General features: G+C 48.7%; 1 protein-coding gene across 1 annotated transcript in view; it reads left to right on the top strand.

The window, feature by feature from the left end:
* The window catches only part of nedd4a (NEDD4 E3 ubiquitin protein ligase a), a 42430-nt gene extending 17118 nt beyond the window's left edge, over positions 1-25312 (top strand). Inside the window, exons 6-28 of the mRNA XM_084436953.1 lie at positions 5576-5626; positions 7245-7306; positions 7593-7689; positions 9258-9421; positions 9553-9673; positions 13329-13409; positions 15998-16117; positions 16405-16659; positions 16812-16889; positions 17398-17452; positions 17571-17629; positions 17794-17859; positions 18119-18348; positions 18458-18579; positions 21801-21871; positions 21999-22094; positions 22196-22269; positions 22438-22498; positions 22583-22642; positions 23109-23216; positions 23356-23452; positions 24010-24082; positions 24212-25312. Of these exons, the coding sequence (XP_084293079.1) occupies positions 5576-5626; positions 7245-7306; positions 7593-7689; positions 9258-9421; positions 9553-9673; positions 13329-13409; positions 15998-16117; positions 16405-16659; positions 16812-16889; positions 17398-17452; positions 17571-17629; positions 17794-17859; positions 18119-18348; positions 18458-18579; positions 21801-21871; positions 21999-22094; positions 22196-22269; positions 22438-22498; positions 22583-22642; positions 23109-23216; positions 23356-23452; positions 24010-24082; positions 24212-24314 (2304 nt within the window). The 3' untranslated portion in view covers positions 24315-25312. The remainder of the gene's footprint in view (positions 1-5575; positions 5627-7244; positions 7307-7592; positions 7690-9257; positions 9422-9552; positions 9674-13328; positions 13410-15997; positions 16118-16404; positions 16660-16811; positions 16890-17397; positions 17453-17570; positions 17630-17793; positions 17860-18118; positions 18349-18457; positions 18580-21800; positions 21872-21998; positions 22095-22195; positions 22270-22437; positions 22499-22582; positions 22643-23108; positions 23217-23355; positions 23453-24009; positions 24083-24211) is intronic.
* Positions 25313-25869: the final 557 nt, after the last annotated feature.

Below are 25869 nucleotides of genomic sequence, written 5' to 3'. Positions count from 1 at the left end.
GAGAGGACAGCTAAGTCATGCAATTAACAAACCCAATGTGGACAAACATGCAGCGGTATTTGGTTGCGTTGCAGTGAGCGATTAACACAGTGGCGTTTAACGCTAAATACTAGAGGAGGGAACAGAAAGCCTAATTCATGGGGTACCTGCGTGGCGCCCCTGTGAGTACAGGGGCCGGTGTGTATACACGTGCTCCGCTTTAGAGGGCTTCTCCCTTTTTATTATTCTGTTAACGCTTTGAGTAATCAGTTTAAGTATTTACCCCCCCCAGCTAATTTTAGCCTTGGGAAAAGCAGGACCCCTCCGGCTCTAAATAAAGCCTCCCAAATATTCCCCCCGACTCCAGAGAGTCTGGTGTCTGTAGCTCTGCCCAGTGCTGGGGGGGGTCAGGTTTAGCCACGTGATACTGGACCAGCGCTCAGTCATGCCAACCATGCGCGGGGGTGGGGGTGGGGTGGGGGGGGTAGGGGGCGGGGGGGGATAGGGGGGCTGAGCCTTTCGCAGTGAAAGAGTGGAGTGTTCCCTTCCCTCTGGGTGCCCCTGCTAGGACGTGTTTGTAAAGCATCAGGTGTCAGGGCTCTCTCTCTCTCTCTCTCTCTCTCTCTCTCTCTCTTCCCCTCCCTCTCCCTCCTTCCCTCTCTCTCTCTCTCTCTCTCTCCCTCTCTCTCTCTCTCTCCCTCTCTCTCTCTCTCTCTCTCTCTCTCTCTCTTCCCCTCCCTCTCCCTCCTTCCCTCTCTCTCTCTCTTCCCCTCCCTCTCCCCCCTTCTCTCTCTCCCTCCTTCCCTCTCTCTCCCTCCTTATCTGCATTTAGCAGCTTGTCAAGAAAGACCTGCGGTAGCAATTAGCCAGCCCCACTACCTTAGTACTGAACGAGCAGCGACCTAACAGCTGAGTTCCTCCCCAGCCTGGTTCAGGACAGAGATCACCCATCCTCCGCTCAACGCAGCGGCTCAGAGCAGATCCTCGTGTGCGGCCTGATTAACCCGTGTCCTGTTTGAGCGCAGCGACAGGGTGGGTGTAACAGCCAGAGTCCTGTAGAGAAGCTTATCTGGAGATAAGAAATCAAAAGCTAGAATTGAATTAGATTAAATCGAGGCCTACGTTTGTGCTATATTGATCTGTGATTGTGAGGTAATGTTATTGTCTTCTCCCGTCTCCCTGCCGTTAGTGACTGTCCAGCAGAGATCCTGTTGACAGCGTCTGAAGCCTCTCTCTCACAGTCGGCCTGTTGTATCTGGACCCTGTCTGTCCCTCAGCAGGCCTAGTGTCTGTCCCTCAGCAGGCCTAGTGTCTGTCCCTCAGCAGGCCTAGTCAGTCCCTCAGCAGGCCTAGTGTCTGTCCCTCAGCAGGCCTAGTGTCTGTCCCTCAGCAGGCCTAGTGTCTGTCCCTCAGCAGGCCTAGTGTCTGTCCCTCAGCAGGCCTAGTGTCAGTCCCTCAGCAGGCCTAGTGTCTGTCCCTCAGCAGGCCTAGTGTCTGTCCCTCAGCAGGCCTAGTGTCAGTCCCTCAGCAGGCCTAGTGTCTGTCCCTCAGCAGGTCTAGTGTCTGTCCCTCAGCAGGTCTAGTGTCTGTCCCTCAGCAGGCCTAGTGTCTGTCCCTCAGCAGGCCTAGTGTCTGTCCCTCAGCAGGCCTAGTCAGTCCCTCAGCAGGCCTAGTGTCTGTCCCTCAGCAGGCCTAGTGTCTGTCCCTCAGCAGGCCTAGTCTGTCTCTCAGCAGGCGTAGTGTCTGTCCCTCAGCAGGCCTAGTGTCTGTCCCTCAGCAGGCCTAGTCTGTCTCTCAGCAGGCGTAGTGTCTGTCCCTCAGCAGGCCTAGTGTCTGTCTCTTGATGGCAGGAGCAGTTGGTAAACATGGCTGCATTCCTCTGGAGCGTGAAGAGGGGCTGGACTAAAGCATGCTGCCACAGGAGCCTGTGCTGCCAATGTAGTCAGTAGTCTCTCTCTCTTTCTCTCTCTCTCTCTCTATCCGTTTCTATTTCTCTCTCTCGATCTCTCTTTCACTAGCTATCTGTCTTGCTCACTCTCTCTCACTGTCTTTTTCTCTCACTCTCTCTCACTTTGTCTTTCTCTCTCGCTCTCTTACCATCTCTTTCTCTCTCTCACTATCTCTTTTTCTCTATCTCATTCTCTCACTATCTTTCTTTCTCCCCTCTCTACCTCTCTTACTGTCTCATTTTCATTTAGGTCCTTTAGCTGACACTTTTATCCGAAGCGACTTACAATGTGTCCCTCTCTCTGTCTCTCTCTCCTCCTCTGCAGAGTCAGCCAACACAATGTTGACATGAGCCCTGAAAGGCCTACAGTACCTTCTATGGTTTGGCTAATGAACCCTTCTCCTGGTCAGAGTTGACACCTTTGTCCCTGCGAGGGTCCTCTGGGTTGTGGAGGTCCTCTGGGTTGTGGAGGTCCTCTGGGTTGTGGAGGTCCCCTGGGTTGTGGAGGTCCTCTGGGTTGTGGAGGTTCTCTGGGTTGTGGAGGTTCTCTGGGTTGTGGAGGTTCTCTGGGTTGTGGAGGTTCTCTGGGTTGTGAAAGTCCTCTGGGTTGTGAAAGTCCTCTGGGTTGTGAATGAGCTGTGGGTTGTGAAGGACTTATGGAAGTGACCAATAGCCTCAGCCAGAGACGTGAGTGCTGTTGCCTCACCCGCAGTGTGAACTTGTGCTAGCCTTGTAATGCCTCTATAATAACAGTCTGCTCACCATCTTGAGGATTTCTGAAGAATAGCCTACTAATTCAGTTTGGTTTGTCCAGCTCACCATTTTAAGACTGCTTGGACCATGTTCATATGACTTCACTTCGCCCTCTGACGCAGAGACACCCTCGTTGAAACACAGGAGATTTGAGATAAATATCAGCCTTGTGATCTGGGCTAAACAATGTGTGATGTCAGTGACCCCCCCCCCCCCCCCCCGCCCCTCAAGCAGTAGAATGGTGGCTGCCTCTGGTCACGCCTGACGCTTTCCTGCTCCAGGTGATGATGCCTGGGCGAGCTGGTTTACCCTCTAAGCTCATTAACACACACAGGATCCAAGGTTACAACCACAATGACAATACAGCCTGCCTACAGTCCAAGGACACAGAGCCCAGTATCAACTGCTTGACTGCCAGTTATCAGATTATTGTAAACGACTGCCGGAAGACTAGGCCTCTGCGTGCTCATCCTGTGCTGGTTAGAGTCTATTAGATAATACAAAACAGATTCTGTTTCATCCTTAATTGCTCTTTACAGGTTTTGAAGAAAGGAGAACCTCCCTCCAGCCCCCCCATACCTTAGTCATAGCCTGGGTCTACACCTGTGAGCAGGATGTCTGGAAATAATGTCGCCTATTTAACTGCTTGGAGAGAACGGAGAACAGGGAGGGCGTCCTGAAAGGATTATGTGTTGGGAGTTGTTTTCCGTGTTGTTAGGCAGATGTTGATCAGGAGAGCGGAGCCAGGCTGACCCAGTTAGCCCGAGAGAGGCTCGGCATGGCCGGCTAGTCCAGAGAACCCACATGCCCCGATCTGCCCCCTCGCCGGCGGTTTGTTGGCAAGCGCCCGCTCACGCATGTACAAACACGCACACACACACCTCCACGGGACAGCGAGCTGTTCTCCCCGCAAAGGCCATTACCTCCCTGCTCTTGAACCGCCGGTTCAAGGCCGTGATTTCCCCTCAGATGACCCTCGCTGCCGGGGCCCCCCAGCCCCCCCAGGGGCCCACGCTCCTTATCTGATGGAGCTCCGCTGGCCGGCGGCTCTAATGGGAAGAGCCTGTTCTCCCCAGAGCTGAACCGTGGGACATTTGCTGCTGCTTTGCGTTAGATCTCCGTTTTATTTGTTTGCTTTGAGTATTTGTCTGTGACAAGATCGTGTGTTCGTCGTCGGGAGTAGCATGAAGATCTGCTCCACTCTGAGGACTGACCTGTGTTTTAAACCTGGTCGGTTCTATGTTTTCCTCAGAGAACACCGGGCCCAGAAGCAGAGGTCCGACACGCTAAGATCACGTCCTGTTCCAGAGAGGCTGCCAGCCTGGACTGTGTGGGAGCAAGTGGCATTGTTAGAACCTGTTCACGTTTCAACAGGGAAGAATGTTGATTGAGCAACTGTGCTTGGAAGTGGTCCACGTTTCCTCTGCTTCGTATGAACGTCTCGGTATATAAGGACAGATGAATGTAGACGTGGTTCATACTAAGTGACGGGTCATTAGTCTAAACAAATAGATGTTGTTATTTCCTACACGGTATTCATAATGAAGAAATCCGACGTGCGTTACCCTGTTGAAAACCTAGCCCCATCACACCAGCTGGAAACAGTTTCAAAAACGACTTTGTTCCAAAAACAAACCCTCTCCACTTGGCCTACTTTCCCTCTGCTTTGCTTTCAGTCTGGTGGCTTTCGATCCAACTCAGCAGCTTTGCATGGCTCAGCTTTCTGAGGCAATCATCCATCATTCTGATGAGGAAGGTCCTCCTGACGAGGAAGATTAAAGAGAGAGCGGGAGCCCAGCCTGTATTGTCCCTGTTAGGACCCGAGTAGCGCTCTCTCTCTCCTCTCTCTCTCTCTCTCTCCTCTCTCTCTCCTCTCTCTCTCTCTCTCTCTCTCCACTCTCTCTCTCTCTCTCTCTCTCTCTCCTCTCTCTCTCTCTCTCTCCTCTCTCTCTCTCTCTCTCTCTCTCTCTCTCTCTCTCTCTCTCCTCTCTCTCTCTCTCTCTCTCTCCTCTCTCTCTCCTCTCTCTCTCTCTCTCTCTCTCCACTCTCTCTCTCTCCTCTCTCTCTCTCTCTCTCTCTCCTCTCTCTCTCTCTCTCCTCTCTCTCTCTCTTCTCTCTCTCTCTCTTCTCTCTCTCTCTCTCCTCTCTCTCTCTCTCCTCTCTCTCTCTCTCTCTCTCTCTCTCTCTCTCTCTCTCTCTCCCCCTCCCTCCCTCCCTCCCCCCAGAGAGATTGTTATGGTACTCATAAAGGTTGTGAGTCGGTGTGGTCCTCAACCCTGACTGTGTTGGTGTAGTCCTCAACCTTGTCTGTGAGATCTGCTTGTCATGGCTGCTCTTCGGGAAGGGGGGAGGGAGGGAGGGAGAGAGAGAGAGAGAGAGGGAGAGAGAGACTATATTGGTTGATGTAGGCTAAACCCTCTCCAGGCCTCTGCCAAGCAGTTTCATGTGCTGAAGTGTTTATCTGGCCATGATGACCCCTCCACCGCTGTGTTTTCATTTGTTGTTGTTGTTGTTGTCAGGTTGTACGTCGAAGAGATTTAGTTACAGTAGCCGTGCCTCAGCGGTGGAACCTGCTAGAACATGGATTCATTCACACCTCTGCGGAAAAACCATTAACATGCAACCATTTTTTTTAACTATAACAACTCATTTAGGAGGCCTGGTGATCTGCCAGAGCTGATACTGTAGTACAGGGAAGATTATGCAACACAATTACTATCTTAGATGGTCATTGATGGAACCTTTCAGCGTGAGGCGTCCATTCAGCTGTGCGTGCGCTCTAGGTGTCCGTGGGTGTGCAGGTCAATAAACTGAGATAAGAAAGATAACTCTTGCATTTGAGTGGAATTTCCCATCAATATTGTTAACTGTAACTGATGTCATTTCCTCTGGCAGACACGGGATGACTTCCTGGGTCAGGTGGACGTACCTCTACACCAGATCCCGGTAAGCACCGCCTACATGTTTCTACGCTATACACTCACCGTCTATGTATACCCGCGTGTTCCCAAGTCTAAATGAGTGTTCCGTTTCACATTCCTGTGTTCCGTTTTACATTCTAACACCTGGAGTGCAGAGTTCTAGTTTACTGTTGTGTTCTAATCTACCCTCGTGAACTCCTCCCATAACCTCATCCATGTGCTCATCCCTCATCCCTGGTCTGTCCACATGGCTGACTGTGTGTGCTTATGGAAACACAGCCGTTGTGTTTGTGTTACTTTTGCTCCACCGTTACATAGATAAATAAATAGAAACAGCCCTTAGAACACAGCATGCATTACAGTACTGAGTATGTCTACTGTACATATTCACTATCCAGGTTCTAAGTTCTGGTTCTCGGTCCTCATTCTAGGTTATGGTTCTAGTTCTAGGCATAGCTGCTAATGTTGTGCACCGTAGACTGTGACCCTCTTTAGACTTGGTTTTAAAATGCGTTTTGGCCGATCAGATCCCAAGTGGACAGCGAGACATATCATCGTTTACACCTGTGTCTATCACGCGTCTCCAAACGTGTCCAGCTGACCACTTGTGTTTGTATATAGTAACCATAGTAACTCACTCACTCCTGCCTGAGTGCGCGTCTCACGGCTGTTCCATGTAAACAAATCAATAATCAGTCGGTTAGACTTCGAGCAGATTGAAAAAAATGTGCATGAAGTCATTTGGATTGATAGAACAAGTCATTTGGATTGATAGGACAAGTCATTTGGATTGATAGGACAAGTCATTTGGATTGATAGGACAAGTCATTTGGATTGATAGGACAAGTCATTTGCGACTTGAAAAAGAGCGCAGGTTAAGGGGAAAAAGGAGCAAAATGATCCTGCATTGATGACGTGTTTTCCTGTTCCGTCTTTGTCGAGGACGCATCAGGACGCATAAGCGTTTGGACTAATAAAGATATGTGGTCAAATGTGTCCCAGACCACCTCGGCAAGTGGTTTGAGGAAACGTTTCACAAAACCTTTTTGGTACACTTCAATCAATCAATCAAAGCTTTATTTGTATAGCGCATTTCATACATCCAGAGGCAACACAATGCGCTTTACAGAGAACAAGGGAGGAGGGCATACGACCCACTCTCTACATATTCCATAGGGAAGCAAAAAAACAGTAATCACCCGGGGGCCAGATAAGTGAGCTGTAAAAATTCTTCCCTGACCCCTCTCAACAAGGCGATCGAGCAAGCTCCTGGAGTATGTTTGTCTACCGGCTAAGAACATTTATAAAGCAATACATTACATTAAATTACATTTCAGAGTAAGAGAGGCTAAAAAAGCATCATAGGAGAGAGGACATTCTACGGACATGCCACTTGTACTGTATTTAGCGCTGTCCACTTTAAATCTGATTGTCCAAAACGCATTCTAAAACCAAGTCTAAACGGGGTCTGTGTGTGTGTATATACTGTAGATACTACCCCAGAACTATGCTCGGAGTAGGTCCTAGTTCTAGTTCCTGGTTCTGGGTGTAGCTGTAGACTGTTTGTATATATAGATGCTGCCCAGTAACTCTTAGAGCTGTTCCAAGTGTTAAGATTTTTCTTTCATTTTGTTTTATTTCAGACAGAAAATCCTAACATTGAAAGACCATACACATTCAAGGATTTTCTTCTTCACCCCAGAAGGTTGGCATTATTCTCATGTTTCCTCAGTCCTCTCCCCCCTGGTTCAACAGAATCATCCTATTGCTTCTCAGCCTTTAGGCTGACATCAGGATTTTATCTTGACTCTCTCTGCATTTGATTTTTGAAGTAAAGGTCTTGTGGTTGATTTGATCAGATTTTAGTTTTGAAGCTAACCGAGGCATATTCAGAACACAAACATACATGTGATTGATCGTCCAGTCAGTGTACAGTGTGTTTGTGATGTAAAGACGTTAGTATTGACTTTGTATTTCCTGTTGTGACGCAGCCACAAGTCCAGAGTCAAAGGTCACCTGCGTCTGAAAATGACCTACCTGCCCAAGGAGAACTCTGAGGAGTCTGCCGAGCAGACGGAGGAGACGGATGTAAGATCCCTATGAATGAATGAATGAATGAATGAACACTATCAATCCCCAGGATTCATTCACCACCATAACAGTAATAAAAACAAGACCTAACTCCATGATAGAATCGTTTATTTACTCATTAATTAAACAGGCCTAGTCTATTTAGACCTACAGTTGTGGTGAAAAGTTTACATACACTTGTAAAGAACATGCATGTCATGGCAGTCTTGAGTTTCCAACAGTTTCTACAACTCTTATATTTCTGTGATAGAGTGATTGAAATTGCTCCAACTTTCCTGACTTGTTCCAAGTCAATGATCCACTTTTTCAGATCCATGCTGAGCTCCTTTGACTTTCCCATAGTAGTGTTTGTAGCTGAGTCTAATGACTGTATCAAATGAACCCTATTTAAATGGTCTCAGAGAAATCACCAGCTGTAGTCAATTATAATCATTTACAAGAAGTTAAAAGGCCATGCCACAAAGATAATTTGATTTACACAACTTTCACCAAAATGGATAATTCATGTTCCTGTATGTATATTTCACCCAGCAGATTTTGTCACATTTTCAGTAAACCCATAATAAATTCATTAAAGAACCAAACTTCATGAATGTTTTTGGAACAAAGAAGTATGTGCTCCAATCACAATATCACAGAAATATAACAGTTGTAGAAATTATTGGAAACTCAACTCACATGCATGTTCTTTACAAGTGTATGTAAACATTTGACCACAACTGCAGGTCTTTTTCACAAAACTGCCCTGTAAACAAGCAAAGGAATTAAAAAAAAAACAAAGATCAGTCTAGTATTTTGGAACCGTAAGGATATATTTCACATTTTCAAAGGTCCACCGTAGTGACCCTCATCCCTGGGCTTCTGGGAAGGTCAGTCGGCATGGTGATCCATGGGGGGAGGATCCCTCTGGATCTGTCTGCATGTTAACACTGGCTCTAGACCGCCAGACTTCTGCAGCTCAACCAATCAGGCCTCAGTCTGAGGAGGCTCCCCCTGTCAGTGCTCCCAGTCTGGATTGGAGGCGGAGTCTCCAGTGATTGACAGCCCAACCTGCCTGCTAACTCGACTGCTGTATAGTTGTAAAAACCTGCCAGTCATCATTCTTGAACTTGCTTAATGCATCTTCTGGCTGGGGACACCGTGTCCAAAAGGCCAACCTATATTTGTCTCTCTGTGCGTCCGCAGCGTACAGTATTCAAGATTCAAGATCCCTTTATTTGCCATGTACATGTTTTACACACACTAGGAATTTGACCTGGGTAATGGCCTACGAAGCTACGAGGCTGATGAAGACGAATTAGGACAGGGTGCAGGACAGGACAGTGCAAAGACACCACAGTTGCAAATGCAATACAAAACACAGTGCAAATACAAAATAACAAGCCGACACCCTCCCTAGAAGGATCTGAAGCCAGGAGGGAGTGCATGGCCGCTATGCTGCCCCCACCAAATCTGTTGAGAAGCTGCCAAGCCATTGTTTGACAAGAGCAAATACAAGGGGCCATGTTCTGTGTTGACATCTGCCTGCGGCTGCTTGTTTGCGTAACAGTTGTTTGGTGTTTTAGCCCGAGTGGGAGTTTCTGGAGGGGCAGGACATGTCAGGTCCCAGACACAACCACCTCCTGCCTGCACTGCCCCCTGGCTGGGAGGAGAGGCAGGACAACCTGGGCAGAACCTACTACGTCAACCACGAGACCAGGACCACACAGTGGCACAGACCCACCGCACAGTAAGAGCACCAGCACCATGTCTGAGCTCTCCTCATGAGGCGCACGGACGCTAGAACTAGTGTTGTAGTACAACCCAGCCTAATTGTGTGTGCGTGTGTGCGTGTGTGTGTGTGTGTGTGTGCGTGCGCAGGGACAGCCAGGTGGAGGCGGAGCAGAGGCAGGTCATCAACATGGAGGCCCAGAACGCCTTCACGTCCCGCCGACAGATCTCAGACCATGAGGACGGCAGCGAGCGACGCGAGTCCCCTGAGGTACACGCCCCCTCGCCGCCAGCGCGGCCGCCGCACACGAGAGTCCCCGGAGCTGAACACCCGGAGCTGAACACCCTAACCCTAACGCTTCCTCTCCTCCACTAATCTTCCTTAACCACTTCCTCTATCAACCTCAACCAGGGTGAACAACCAACGCCTGTGTCGCACGCGACTGTAGATACAGTCAGTCCATAGAAACGCATCGCACGCGTGCATGTACTGTAGGTGATGTGTGAAAGCTACATCTCACGCCAGCTAGTCGGTCAAAGTCTGAACCCCCGTAGCGCGCCGCCTTATTTTGACCTGGGATAGGTGAGGCCTGATGCATTCTGGGTGCTCTGGTGTTTATGGTGGTGCAGTGTGACCGCTGGATATCATGATGTGGTACAGTATGATCAAATCAAAATAGCATATTTTGAGTATTTCTAAAGCCCGTCTTAAGATGTATTGTCACCCAAATGCTCTGCGAGAGCCCGTAGATATCAACACCCCGGACAAATGAGGAAGTAGATCTTACTCTGCAGCTTCCCTCCACCAGGACAGGAAGTGACCTTAAGAGGTGTCTCTAGTGGGGTCGTCTCTAGTGGGGTCGTCTCTAGTGGGGTCGTCTCTGGTGGGGTCGTCTCTGGTGGGGTCATTTCTGGTGGGGTCATTTAGTGGTGGGGGTGTCTCTGGTGGGGGTGACTCTGGTGGGGTCATTTAGTGGTGGGGGTGACTCTGATGGGGGTGACTCTGGTGGGGGTGTCTAGTGGGGTCGTCTCTGGTGGGGGTGACTCTGGTGGGGGTGACTCTGGTGGGGGTGACTCTGGTGGGGGTCGTCTCTGGTGGGGGTGACTCTGGTGGGGGTGACTCTGGTGGGGGTGTCTCTGGTGGGGGTGACTCTGGTGGGGGTGTCTCTGGTGGGGGTGACTCTGGTGGGGGTGACTGGTGGGGGTGTCTCTGGTGGGGTCATTTCTGGTGGGGGTGTCTCTGGTGGGGGTGACTCTGGTGGGGGTGACTCTGGTGGGGGTGACTCTGGTGGGGGTGACTCTGGTGGGGTTGACTCTGGTGGGGGTGACTCTGGTGGGGGTGACTCTGGTGGGGGTGACTCTGGTGGGGGTGACTCTGGTGGGGGTGACTCTGGTGGGGTTGACTCTGGTGGGGCAGACTGGTGGGGGTGACTGGTGGGGGTGACTGGTGGGGTCATCTCTGGTGGGGGTGACTCTGTTGGGGGTGTCTCTGGGGGGTTATTTCTGGGGGGTTGTCTCTGGTGGGAGGGGGGAGCAGGTAGACTTGCTGTGTGGTCCCACTGTACAGCACGTCCCTTGGGAGACACGACCACCCCACCCCCCCCCCCCCCACCCCCGATAAGTGGCTGTCAGGAGTGTCAGGACGAGCGGCGCTCGCCAAGTACTGGATCAGGATGTTCCCCGAGTGCTAAAAAAAAAAGAAAAAGGTTGCCCCCTCCCCCATGAAGCCGTATCCTGTTTCACTGTAGTGTTCTAACCGTTCCATCTCCACTTACAGCCAGAACAACCTGTGGGGGGGGGGGGCGTTTCCTTCTTCCTGATAGCCAGGAACTCGTCAGAAGAAGAAAGCGTCAGATACGTCACGTGGCTCGTGGCAGCACACACAGCGCATGAGATACAGATACTCTGACTGCCGGCTCCCAGCATAGCAGTTGTTCTGGGCAGAGCGAAAACGGAAGTCTCTGACTCTTCTTTCCGTATAAGTTCCTTCGCCGCCGGGCCAGATGTAAACACAGGAAGCGTCAGGGGGGTCAGGGGTCGCGGTCCCGAGGAGCTCCACGTGTGACCGGACGGCGGTCGCTTCCTCTCCTGAGTGTTGTGTTGTGTTCCTCCAGAGCTGGGAGATCATCACCGAGGATGACTCCACCCTGTACAACAGCCAGCGCTCGCCCCCCCCGCCCCACTCCCCCCTGGAGTTCCACTCCTTCTGCGAGGAGCTGAGCCGGCTGCAGGCGTCAGGGACCACACCCTCTCGCCGAACCTCCCTCACGGTGATTGGTTTTCCCTACTCAGGGCTCCCGGCGCCGGCGTCCAGCGACGGGGAGATTCAGGGGGTAGTACCTGACGATGGACCGATCGCGTCGCAAACTATTGGGATGGACCACTCGGGGGCCGATACCGATCTAACAGTTTCCGCCAGCGGGATCGTCCGATGACGATTCTGATAGCGATTCTGATAGCGATTCTGATAGCGACACCCGTGTGCTAGTTAAGATCATTTGGGGGAATTACATTTTTTTAAATCTGGCAAACCTGACTAATTGACTGACTGCATGCAGTGCAACTTGGCTTGCTTTGTCTAACATGGTCTTATGAGCTGTGCCCTAACATTTGATAATCTTACTGGCTTTGCCTGGTTAAATAAAGTGACTTGTTTTTGTTTTGTTGAATCTCACTACCCAGCTCTGCGCCAAGACAACTCCACACTGGAGAGAAATTCCCCACATTTTGTCTTTGTCTGACAAATGAAAGGATACTGGCCAAGCACTAACCTCATATTTCCAACGAATATTGTCCAACTCCCATCTGTGACCGATGGATCGATCCATTCGTTAGAGTAACAGTGTCTACTTACAGCTGTATGGTTATGTAACGGAGCCATGCTCGCCATGGACGGAAAAGGAAAACAACACTTCCCACTAATTAATAAACCATTGAAGTTGTACCTCGTAGTCATTTCCTGCCTCATTTCCCATCTGTAGCGAGCATTGCTCCATTACACAGTAGTACATGTTATAATGGTAGTCCTAATTCCACATGGTAGTTTGTAATGGTGGTTTGTAGAATGGTAGATTGTAATGGTGGTTAGTATAATGTAGGTTGTAATGGTGGTTTATAGAATGCTAGGTTGTAATGGTGGTTTGTAGAATGCTAGGTGGTTTGTAGAATGCTAGGTGGTAATGGTGGTTTGTAGAATGCTAGTTTGTAATGGTGGTTTGTAGAATGCTAGGTGGTTTGTAGAATGCTAGGTTGTAATGGTGGTTTGTAGAATGCTAGGTGGTAATGGTGGTTTGTAGAATGCTAGGTGGTAATGGTGGTTTGTAGAATGCTAGGTGGTTTGTAGAATGCTAGGTTGTAATGGTGGTTTATAGAATGCTAGGTTGTAATGGTGGTTTGTAGAATGCTAGGTGGTAATGGTGGTTTGTAGAATGCTAGGTTGTGGTTTGTAGAATGCTAGGTGGTAATGGTGGTTTGTAGAATGCTAGGTGGTAATGGTGGTTTGTAGAATGCTAGGTGGTAATGGTGGTTAGTAGAATGCTAGGTGGTAATGGTGTTTTGTAGAATGCTAGGTTGTGGTTTGTAGAATGCTAGGTGGTAATGGTGGTTTGTAGAATGCTAGGTGGTTTGTAGAATGCTAGGTTGTAATGGTGGTTTGTAGAATGCTAGGTGGTAATGGTGGTTTGTAGAATGCTAGGTGGTAATGGTGGTTTGTAGAATGCTAGGTGGTAATGGTGGTTTGTAGAATGTAGGTTGTAATGGTGGCTTGCAGAATGCTAGGTTGTAATGGTGGTTTGTAGAATGCTAGGTGGTAATGGTGGTTTGTAGAATGCTAGGTGGTAATGGTGGTTTGTAGAATGCTAGGTGGTAATGGTGGTTTGTAGAATGCTAGGTGGTAATGGTGGTTTGTGCTCCTGTGTTCTCCTCAGCTGGCTGGTCACTCCAGTCACTCCAGCCGCAGAGGAAGTGCCCAGACTCTGATGGTGGAGGAGCACCCTGTCCATCCTGTGGTGTGTACAGTATCACACTAACCGTCTGGCCTGTATGACAACAGCCCTGTGCCCCGCAAATGTGTTCCGTATGCAAATGTGTTGTGTATGCAAATGTGAACACTTCCAACTTCCCCCCCTTTGTCCCCCCCTAGCGTTTCAAAATGGTATTATTCTTTGTGCCGCTGTCTCAAAAACGTCCCACATTTAGCTTGTACAATGCAATAGATGAAACTCTGCTTATCAACTCCTTGATCATCACAGAAGAGTGTCTTTCCCCACTGCTCAGTTTAGAGAGATACTGTAAGAAAGTTTGTTGTTTAGATGATTAGATTGAGGGAGGAACCTAGAACTCAGACTACTAGACTCACACACACACACACACACACACACACAGAAAGTGTGTCTCCCTCGCTCCAATACCACACGCAGGATGGTTGGGGGAACGAGAGCGGGAAGGAGCCTGTTATGCTACAAAACCAGCAGGACGGTACTGAGTTTGGCACAACACACATGAATGAATCAATCTCCCTGTGAAGCACAGCCGGTGGCGTCCGGGGGAAGGTTGATCCTCTCTGAGGGGAGGCGGGTTCTGAATGAGGGCTCATAATCCCGGAGGAGAAAGAGTGCCATTTGTTATTGTTGACAAAAAAAAAACTAGCATCCAGAAACATAATTACCAAGTTATCTAACGTTAGATATGTATTTATTTTGTTCCTAACCTAACATAGATGCATAGTTTTCTGACTGCTAGCTGGCATTAACAACATGCCAAATGCTACCCGCCAGCAACCTGGCTTTGGTTGCGCAATGGATGACACACTTCCTTTGTATCTACCTACTTACATACCTACCCACCTACCTACCTATCTATCTACTTACAAACCTACCCACCTACCTACCTACTTACATACCTACCTACCTACCTACGTACCTACTTACCTACCTACCTACCTACTTACATACCTACCTACCTACCTACCTACCTACTTACATACCTACCCACCTACCTACCTGCCCACCTACGTACCTACTTACATACCTACCTACCCACCTACTTACATACCTACTTACATACCTACCTACCTACCTACCTACTTACATACCTACCTACCCACCTACCTACCTACCTACCTACCCACCTACTTACATACCTACCTACCTACTTACATACCTACCTACTTACATACCTACCCACCTACCTACCTACTTACATACCTACCTACTTACCTACCTACCCACCTACCTACCTACTTACATACCTACCCACCTACCTACCTACCTACCTACTTACATACCTACCCACCTACTTACATACCTACCCACCCACCTACCTACCTACTTACATACCTACCCACCTACCTACATACCTACCTACCTACCTACCTACCTACCCACCTACTTACATACATACCTACCTACTTACCTACCTACTTACATACCTACCCACCTACCTACCCACCTACTTACATACCTACCTACCTACTTACATACCTACCTACCTACTTACATACCTACCTACCTACCTACTTACATACATACCTACCCACCTACCTACCTACCTACCTACCTACTTACATACCTACCTACCTACCTACCTACTTACATACCTACCTACTTACATACCTACCTACTTACATACCTACCTACCTACCTACCTACCCACCTACCTACCTACTTACTTACATACCTACCTACCGACCTACCTACCTACCTACCTACCTATCTAAATCAAAAAACTTGCCTGTGGTCACTTTAAGACCACTTAGGTTAAGCTTGTTGATAGCATGTAAGACTTAATTGACCTTCTGGTTAAATAACAGTTAAAAGAGAGAAAGTTTGCCTGACATTCTACTAAAGAGAAGGAGCAGCTCGGTGACGCTCAGCTCTCTGGAGGCTGTGGTGATGCCGTGGGGAGCGTCTGATCAAGGCTATAATAGTTTTGCTTTTTCATTAGTTTTTATTTTTATATCGTTTTAACTTTTTGTTTTCAATTTCAATTTCAGTTTTTTTTTTTTTTTGTTTAGTTTATTTTTTGAAAATGCTTAGTTTTAGTTTTTTTTTTCTTAGTTTCAGTATTAGTATTAGTTTTAGTTTTTTTTTCTTCTGTCCTATTCTGGTAAGACTATCCTGATCTTGTGAGCTCACATTGTTCCATGTGAAACAAGCCATCTGGCACACGTCAGGTTACTTCTGCGCAGGGGCATAGCTAAAAAATGGAGGATAGATTTCATATCCACCCAAAATACTAGGCTTATGTATGTATGAAATGAAAAAGACTAAAACTAAGGACATTTTCTGTATAATTTTAGTTTATTTTAGTGAGTTTTGTGAAAACACAATATAGTTTGTTACTTGTTTTTTTTTTTGTAAAGCCCAGTTTGTTTGTTTTTTTCAGTTAACTAAAATGCTTTTTCACACCTAGTTCTTATTTTTGAGTTAGCTTTTATTATTAACTCTAATAACCTCGGGTCTGATGTTGTCTGTATGGAGGGTCTTTGTGTGTGTGTGTGTGTGTGTGCGCGTGCGCGCGCGCATACAGTATGTGTGTGTGTGCGCGTGTGTGTATGACTGTCTGGGAGGTCTGATAGTGTATTTCTGTTGTGCAGCTGCTGCCGACCTCTCTGGGTCTGCCTCCAGGCTGGGAGGAGAAGCAGGACAGTAAGGGACGACCCTACTTCGTCAACCACAACAGCAGAATCACCACCTGGACTAGACCACTCATACAGGCAGGCTGCTCACCCATTCTTCTCTCTCTTTCTCTCTCTCTGTCTATCTTGATCTGTCTCTCTTCATCTCTCTGACTCTCTCCATCTCTCTCTGTTTCTCTCTCTCTCTCTCTCTCCATCTCTGTGTGTGTGTGTCTCTCTCTCTCTCTGTCTGTCTCTCTCTCTCTCTATTGCTTTATATCCCTATGTCTCTCTGTCTGTCTCCACCTCTCTCTGTCTCTCTCTCTCTTGCTTTATATCCCTATGTCTCTCTCTCAACACCATGTGTGTCTCCTTGATCTGACCAGATCACGTTGGAAGCAGCAGCAGCCCAGACTGTGTTGTCCCAGAGTCCCACCATATACCAGCCCCCCCTGCTGTCCCCGGAGGGCTCCCCCCAGCACTCCCCCGGCCCCCAGCCCAGGCACTCCCCCGGCCCCCAACACTCCCCCGGCCCCCAACCCCAGCACGAGTACGGCCTGATGCCGGCAGGCTGGGAGGTCCGCAGCGCGCCCAACGGAAGACCCTTCTTCATCGACCACAACACCAAGACCACCTCCTGGGTGAGAGAGGGAAACACACTCCACACACACACACACACACACACTCACACACCACCTCAGGAGACCGATTCGCTCCAGATCTTGGAATTTGCCATTTGGCCCGGTGTTCTTATTTGTGCGACTCACTTCCTGGTCTGTCTGGTGCTGAGCAGGAAGACCCCAGGTTGAAGATTCCGGTGCATATGAGGAAGAGACCTTCTCTGGACCCCACTGACCTCGGCCCAATGCCGGTAAGTGCTCTGTTAACATAACATTACAGTCATTTAGCAGACGCTTTTATCCAAAGCGAATAACAATAATTGCATTTAACGTAGGAAAAGCCAATGTACAATCTACTACTTGCCATTAAGTGCATCTCCTTTCTAAAACAAGTGACTAAGAGCATAATCTAGTGCTGAAGGCAAAGTGCAAGAATAGCAATCTAGCATCATACCAGGAAGTAATCAACAGTAGGCCACATTGTACTCCAAATGTGATTGCTGAAGTTGATAGACAGTAGATTGATAATGGATGAAATCATTATCATCAGCAGTAACAATACAAGACAACTTTATTCGTTATTTTTACAAAGATGCGACGTTATTTTGCTGCCTATACATATCGTTTACATGCTCAAGGGCACATTAGTGGTGTGTGGTGGAACAGAGAGTGACGTGTGTGTGCGTGTGTGTGTGTGTGTGCGCGCGTGTGTGTGTGCGTGCGTGTGCGTGCGTGTGACCCGTTTCTGCCCTGTGCCAGCCGGGCTGGGAGGAGAGAGTCCACAGCGATGGGAGGATATTCTACATAGATCACAGTACGTATCACATGCTCATCACATTCATATCACACAGCACCACAGATCATGCAGCAAACACTTATCCCTGTGTGAAGCTCACATGCTGCTCTTCTAAATAACTCCTCTGTTTCCCCAGACACCAAGACCACCCAATGGGATGACCCCCGCTTGCAGAACTCCGCCATCACTGGACCAGTGAGTAACGCCCTCTCCCCCTACTTCCTGTTGAGCGCTCTCATCAGGAACAGGAAGTCGGGACCTTTGTCCCGGTGGAGTCAGGGTCACCAGACTGCCCGTAGATATGCATAATTGATGTTGATTGATTTCTGGTCACGTGACGGCGTGCGTGTGCGTTCCAGGCCGTGCCTTACTCCAGGGACTACAAACAGAAGTATGAATACTTCCGCAAGAAGCTGAAGAAACCGGTAAGCAAGACGGACTGATTCTAGCTAACCGCCGCGCAAGTTCTCGAGTTACAGCTCACCTCACAAATAGATCAGGTTCACCATGTCAGAGCTCGGTCGCCTGATAAGGGTTTTATGTTTCTGACCTTGTGTGACTCCGGATGACTCAGCCGAATCCCTCTGAGCGCCTGTCGATATGCCCCGGGAGGGAGAAAGGCGGGGGTTGTAGCACATTGAAACGCTCCCAAGCAAAGCCGTCCTCACGTAGCCTCTCTTCCAGGCCGACATCCCCAACCGCTTCGAGATGAAGCTGCGCCGCAACGCCGTCCTGGAGGACTCGTACAGACGCATCCTGTCCGTCAAGAGGGCCGACTTCCTGAAAGCCCGGCTGTGGGTGGAGTTCGAGGGGGAGAAGGGCCTGGACTACGGAGGCGTGGCCAGAGAATGGTTCTTCCTCATTTCCAAGGAGATGTTCAACCCTTATTATGGGCTGTTTGAGTACTCTGCCACGTGAGTGTCTCGTATGCCGTGTGCGTTTGAACGAGGGTGTCTGGTGAGGGTGGTCGCTGAGGGCGGCGGAGTTGAATATCTCCTCTTTTCTCACCCTCCGTTTCTGCAGGGATAACTACACTCTGCAGATCAACCCCAACTCTGGGCTGTGCAACGAGGACCACCTGTCCTACTTCAAGTTCATTGGCCGCGTGGCAGGCATGGCGGTGTACCACGGGAAGCTGCTGGATGGTGAGGCTGATGGGGATGCTAGTTCAGAGCCATGTGTCACCGCGACAGGACGTCACGTTTACTCCGCTCCCTGAAGGGACCCCAGGAAGATTAGCCGCGCCCACTAGTTGAAGGAAAACACACTATTTTGCAAGAATCTATTTTTGGTTTCGTCCAATTTTTTCTGTGATGGTATGTTTCGCTGTCACCGTTATCAAACAACTCCATACACGTCCTGCAAAAGCTGGATCCTAGTTGGCTAACGACAAGCTGTTTCTACATGCTAGCCAGCTAGCATTCAGTGCCAGTGTTTTTACAGTATCTTAGTTGTTTGATGACAATAAGCATAAAATGTCATAAATGACACCATAAACCTATCAGAAAGTGTATTGAGACACACAAAAAATCAATCAGAGCAAAATTTCAAAAGACTCTAAAAGGAAAATTTGCATTACAGTCAATGGCGAGGCCGTGGAGGTCTATAGAGCATATTCGGCTGTAGCATCATTCCCCCAAGGTTAGTTACAGAGATAACTTAACTTAATAGAGAGAGATGCAAGATGTTGACGTGTGTGTATGTTTAACCTCAGTTATGAAATGTTTTGAACGTTTGGAATTAACTTACTTTAAAAACAATTTATCCGTTTTTATAGAAACGTGCTTATAGATAACCCATTTGCTTATCGATCTAATCATTCTGTTGAACATGCTGCCTTTTGCTCTTCGCAAAGTTTACGAACATCTAGACAAAAAGAACAATTATTCCATTTGTAAATGGGATTTCTTAACTAATAGGCCGCAGGTGGTAAGGGTTAAGAGTCGTGTCTAACTGAGTAGTGGGACACCTCAAAGCTGTCTTCAGCCCATTATTGTATTCACTATTTACTCATGATTACACTGACAAATTCCAAAATAATGATATTGTTAAATTTGCAGATATCCATATTAACCCTTAAGGACCCGTGCTGAATTCAGAGCAGCATTGTGATGTTGGTGTGGTCTGATCTTTCTCAAAATCTCATCAACTTGACACACACACTTACTCCAAAGTGATTGATATTTATATTTGAAGGACAACGACAGCTACATTTACAGTATATGCCATCAATAGTCAGTATCATATTCAGCTTTTAAATAGATCTACACAGCTCTACTAAATTAGAAAAACGGTAAGGGTGCGCTCAGGTATGGACGACCTACACTTCACCACCTAACCACCAGAGGGCGATAGAGACGTGGTTTTGACAGGCTGAAAGGTCTCGAGGTAATCAAGCAGCAATACCAAACATGTCCCGCGCAGCCAAAACAACATATCTCCATGTGGGAAGGTCACAGACACGCGGGTTGGACTGGCAGAAAGGTCTCGATGTAACCAACATGTCCCGCTTGCAGCCAAAACAAAACATTGAGCGAAGCCAGCTCCCCATGTGGGGGCGCTAGAGACACAGGGTTTGGACTGAGGTGTGCAGGGGGATAGTCCCGAGTGCACTGAACCGTCCCCCGTCGGCTCCGACCCGAGGGGGGGGGGGGGGGGGCGCCACATAGCCAACCAAACACAGCCTCCCATTCACCTCCATTCATTTGGACTTGGGCTCAGGAGCCCAGATGTTAGTTTTAGATGGATGGATAGATAGACCACGACAGCTCCACCAGCACTGTGCACTAGGACATTAAGGTTATTTGTGCCACCAATGCTGTAAAAACACACTAAACTACAGTGATAGATTGTTTTGTCACTTTGTTCATCGAGGTCTTGGTTATGTAAGGGTGTCAAAGTAGTCGAGCAAATCTGAGATCTAAATAGAAAAAAAAATGTTTTTGCAATTCTTCCTAACTTCCTGGGGGAAAGCAACCAAACAAAGACTAAAGGTGCTAGCACCTCATTAGCATATCAATAGCAGTGGCCAAGTAGAGAGAATAAAAGAGGTTTACTTTTTGTCTAATTAACCTAATTTCAGATTATTGACCAGTGCTCAAATGGGAAAGGCACGATTCTAATGTCTCTGTGAATGTTATTGCTGCGTGTGTATGATAAAAGTAAAAGCTCTCAAAATCTCAAATCTTTAGAAAGAATTGTCTGCATGACCGATCTCATTACTGGTGCTGCTCTTCCATGTGTAGAGGACACAAGCAGGGCTCTGAGCAGAGCTGGGAACACGGTCAAGGCTCTGAGCAGAGCTGGGAACACGGTCAAGGCTCTGAGCAGAGCTGGGAACACGGTCAAGCAGGGCTCTGAGCAGGGCTGGGAACATGGTCAGGGCTCTGAGCAGAGCTGGGAACACGGTCAAGCAGGGCTCTGAGCAGAGCTGGGAACACGGTCAAGCAGGGCTCTGAGCAGAGCTGGGAACACGGTCAAGCAGGGCTCGGAGCAGAGCTGGGAACACGGTCAAGGCTCGGAGCAGAGCTGGGAACACGGTCAAGGCTCTGAGCAGAGCTGGGAACATGGTCAAGGCTCTGAGCAGAGCTGGGAACACGGTCAAGGCTCTGAGCAGAGCTGGGAACACGGTCAAGGCTCTGAGCAGAGCTGGGAACATGGTCAGGGCTCTGAGCAGAGCTGGGAACACGGTCAAGCAGGGCTCTGAGCAGAGCTGGGAACACGGTCAAGCAGGGCTCTGAGCAGAGCTGGGAACACGGTCAAGCAGGGCTCGGAGCAGAGCTGGGAACACGGTCAAGGCTCGGAGCAGAGCTGGGAACACGGTCAAGGCTCTGAGCAGAGCTGGGAACATGGTCAAGCAGGGCTCTGAGCAGAGCTGGGAACATGGTCAAGGCCACCTTGCAGCAGAGCCATTTGTATCTTCACCATCTAGAGGATGATATCAGTCCATTAGAGCCATTAGAGATGGCTGTTACCCCAGGACTGTATGGCTTTTGAATGATCACTAATATGTATATTATAATTCTAATATTTGAATGATATTGTTGAATAATCACCTTGTATATTATATTCTCATTCTAATATTTTATGGATCCATTTATTTTGTTTTAATGTAACTACTACTTCACTCTTATGGTCGTATGACAGTGAATTCCAATTTATATATCCATATATACTAATTCTAATATTTTATGGAGCTATTTATTTTGTTTTAATGTAACTACTACTTCACTCTTATGGTCGTATGACAACGAATTCCAATTTATATATCCATATATATATATATATAAAAATGGTAAATAAACGAAGTGTGTGTGTGTGTGTGTGCGCGTGTGTGTGCGCGTGTGTGTGTGTTCCTCCCCCCCAGCCTTCTTCATCCGGCCGTTCTACAAGATGATGCTGCAGAAGCCCATTACCCTGCAGGACATGGAGTCTGTGGTGAGGGCGTCACTCTCAGATCAAACCTCTTCACTTCACACATGGACGCGCTACGCACAGTCAATGAGACACACGTGGACATCTCACATGGTATCTAAGACGAGTGTTTCCTGTGTTGCGTCTCCAGGACAACGAGTACTTCAACTCTCTGAAGTGGATCCTGGAGAACGACCCTGCCGACCTGGACCTGAGGTTCACCAGCGACGAGGAGCTGTTCGGCCAGGTCAGGACAAGCCCCGCCCCACCCCGCGCTCGAGGAGGGCGCCGCTAGGTGGTTGTCAGGTGTCAGACGTGCTGATTGGTCCTCTCTCCTGTTCTGTCCAGACCCACCAGCACGAGCTGACCCCAGGCGGCACCGAGATCGTGGTCACCGACGAAAACAAGAAGGAGTACATCCAGTAAGTGTCCTAGCGCCCTCTGGTGGCCGGGGAGAAGACACACGCCTGCAGCACCCTGACACGTACAGCTGTTCCCCTAATCGCCAGCAGGGGGTGCACTAGTCACCCCTGTGCTGTGAAGGGTTGGTAGTGTAGAGGACTTGAGTGAGCGTGGTGTGTCTCTTCCAGCTTGGTGATGCAGTGGAGGTTCGTCAACAGGATCCAGAGGCAGATGACGGCCTTCAAGGAGGTAAACGCCATCAGATTTGTTTACGTTGATTCCTTTTATAAGATTCATCATCCCGATTTAACACGTCACTCTTTCTCTCGCCAGGGATTCTACGAGCTGATACCCCAGGATCTCATTAAGATATTTGATGAGAACGAGCTGGAGGTGGGCATCGCCGCTAACCATCGCTTCCACGGTCAAAAACTTCTCCGTCCGGTTGAGTGACCGATCTCTCTCTCTCTCTCTCTCTGTTTCTCTCTCTCTGTTTCTCTCTCTCTCTCTGTTTCTCTCTCTGTTTCTCTCTCTCTCCCTCTCTCTGTTTCTCTCTCTCTCTCTCTCTCTGTTTCTCTCTCTCTCTCCGTTTCTCTCTCCCTCTCCGTTTCTCTCCCTCTCTCTCTCTCTCTCTCCGTTTCTCTCTCCCTCTCTCTCTCTCTCTCTCTCTCTCTCTCTCTCTCTCCGTTTCTCTCTCTCTCTCTCTCTCCGTTTGTCTCTCTCTCTCTCTCTCCGTTTGTCTCTCTCTCTCTCTCTCTCTCTCTCTCCGTTTCTCTCTCTCTCTCTCTCTCTCCGTTTCTCTCTCTCTCTCCCTCTCTCTCTCTCTCTCTCTCTCTCTCTCTCTCTCTCTCTCTGCTAGCTGCTGATGTGTGGACTGGGAGACGTGGATGTGAACGATTGGAGGGAGAACACCAAGTACAAGAACGGCTACTGCCCCAACCAGCCCGTCATCCTGTGGTTCTGGAAGGTGAGGCCGCGCCCCTCCGCCCAGAACCAAGCCTTCGTACCGCGGACCCCGGGAAGTTCCTCTAGAACGTTCTAGACGGAACGTCTTTTAGAATGTTCCGCAAATTCCCGGTGGTTCTGACGTCATCCGTGTTCCTCAGACGGTGCTGCTGATGGATGCAGAGAAGAGGATCCGCCTGCTGCAGTTCGTGACGGGAACCTCCAGGGTCCCCATGAACGGCTTCGCTGAGCTCTACGGTGAGGCCCGCTCTGCCCCGCCCCCCTGTAGGGACCCCGCCCCCCTGTAGGGACCCCGCCCTGCCGGACAGGGTGTCGGAGGGACAGGGTTGGTGTGCTGGGTGTAGGGATGTTAACAGTTAATTGACTATCGATTAATTGCCGACAATTTGGTTACTCGATTAATTGCTTGTTAATGGTCAATTTTTTGGAATGAACATTATCAACGGGAGTTGCGTGAAATGTAATCATGGTTTAAGGGCTGACTGCACATGAGGGCGCCACGCCATGTAGTGAAGGCTAATTGGGATGCCGGGAAATTTCAACGACACAGCGGAAGAAGACACAAAAATGAAGCGAGCAAAGCGCAGTCCAGCGCGGGACGTTCTGATCAATTAATCGACTATTGTTTGTTAAGGTTAACAGTTATCGATTAATGAAATTCCTTGAAATTTGCAACCCTAGCTGAGTGTTGTCGGGGTCCACATCCTCCCTCAGTAATTGTGGAATGAAAGGTTTGTAGCCAGGAGAAGGCGTGAAGCGTGTCTCTCTCCTGATCTGCTGTTGTGATTCACCAGGCTCTAACGGGCCGCAGCTGTTCACCATCGAGCAGTGGGGAACCCGGGACAAGCTGCCGCGAGCGCACACCTGGTGAGACATCGTTACCCGCCGCCTGAGACACCGCAACACCAGCGAGTTAAGGAACCCTGGTTACTGACTGTGTGTGTGTGTGTGTGTGTGTGTGTGTGTGTGTGTGTGTGTGTGTGTTTACTCCTGCAGCTTCAACCGTCTTGACCTGCCTCCCTACGAGTCGTTCGAGGAGCTGAGGGAGAGGCTGCACATCGCCATAGAGAACGCCCAGGGCTTCGACGGGGTGGACTAGGACGGGGTGGACTAGGACGGGGTGGACTAGGACGGGGTGGACTAGGACGGGTGGACTAGGACGGGGTGGACTAGGACGAGGTGGACTAGGACGGGGTGGACTAGGACGGGGTGGACTAGGACGGGGTGGACTAGGACGGGGTGGACTAGGACGGGGTGGACTAGGACGAGGTGGACTAGGACGGGGAGGACTAGGACGGGGTGGACTAGGATGGCGCAGAGCTACGGTGGGAACACCAAGTTACAGCCAGGGAACTGAGGGAGAGCAGCATGTAGCTGTAGCTCTACCCAACCCTGGCACCACCCGACCCAGACCCAGATCTAGGCACTACACGAGCCTGACCCAGACCCAGATCTAGGCACTACACAAGCCTGACCCAGACCCAGATCTAGGCACTACACGACCCCGACCCAGACCAGACGTGGGCACCACCCAACCCAGACCCAGATCTAGGCACTACCAGACCCAGACCAGTACAGACCAGACCCTGACATGGAACCGGCCTGGCCTTAGAAGGGGAAGAGAGCGACAGAGCCTTCTCTCCTGCATTGTGGAAGGGGGAGGAGAAAAGTAGTGATCATCATTACTGCTCTCTGAAGTTTACAAATAACAGTTTCGGCATCACGTTAAATATGTATTTATGTATCCTTTAACCAGATTTATCAAATGTATATACATACTGTACTTCTACTTCACTTACAATCAATAGTCTATCCGGAGTCAGTTGAGTATGGAGGGTGAGTGCGTCTGATATCGTTCTCAGAATACCGTCCGGCAGGCGGCTCGTCTCTGCTTCTGGCTCCAGCGGATACTGTACATACTGTAGTGCTTTGCTCTCTTTATGGTTCCATGTGTAAACATATGCATCATTTCTCTCTGTGGTTCATATTCAGTGATGGATATTCTGTGAGCAGCAGAGTACTCTGTTTTTAAGAGTACTTCAATCTTTCAGATTGCTCGTTATGTAGAAAAAAAAAACACAAAAAAACTCTTGACATGTATGAACTGACACGGTCACTTCTCTAAATGAGTCCTGCAAATTTGTATTTTTGTTGCCTCATATTTTCTTGGAAGGGAATTGACATTTCATACGGTGGTGTGCTCATAAGTCAACTTATTTTGTGAATGGAAAAACATACGTTTACACTATCTGGTATGTTTACTGATTATTGATGAAGGAAAATCTTATCTCTTTCTTTTCTCTTAAACAAAATTTTATACCTATGCTTTTATAAAGTAAAGCACTTTGTTAACAAAAATAGTTATATAAGTCTTACAGTGTTTTGATCTTTGCCAAACTATCAACTTCTGACTGCATAGATTAAGTACGATTTATGGTAAGAATCGTCTGCTTTTAAGTGCACATTTGACTGGAGTAAATGTTTACATGTAAACATTGCTGAAAATAAGCACATTCTTTCTTTCACTGGTAACTTAGACTTAAATGACAACGCATTCATTTGTCATGTATAGAATCTGATCTGAGTTGTTCTCTCTTCAGAGGCTCTGTTCCTTGAATGGAATTATTGTCTAATTAAGAGTCTAATTAGTTTCC

This window comes from Borostomias antarcticus, assembly GCF_949987555.1.
Source record: "Borostomias antarcticus genome assembly, chromosome: 4".
Lineage (NCBI taxonomy): Eukaryota > Metazoa > Chordata > Actinopteri > Stomiiformes > Stomiidae > Borostomias > Borostomias antarcticus.
Note: the sequence above shows the minus strand (reverse complement) of the source record. Positions and strands in the feature narration are given on the sequence as shown.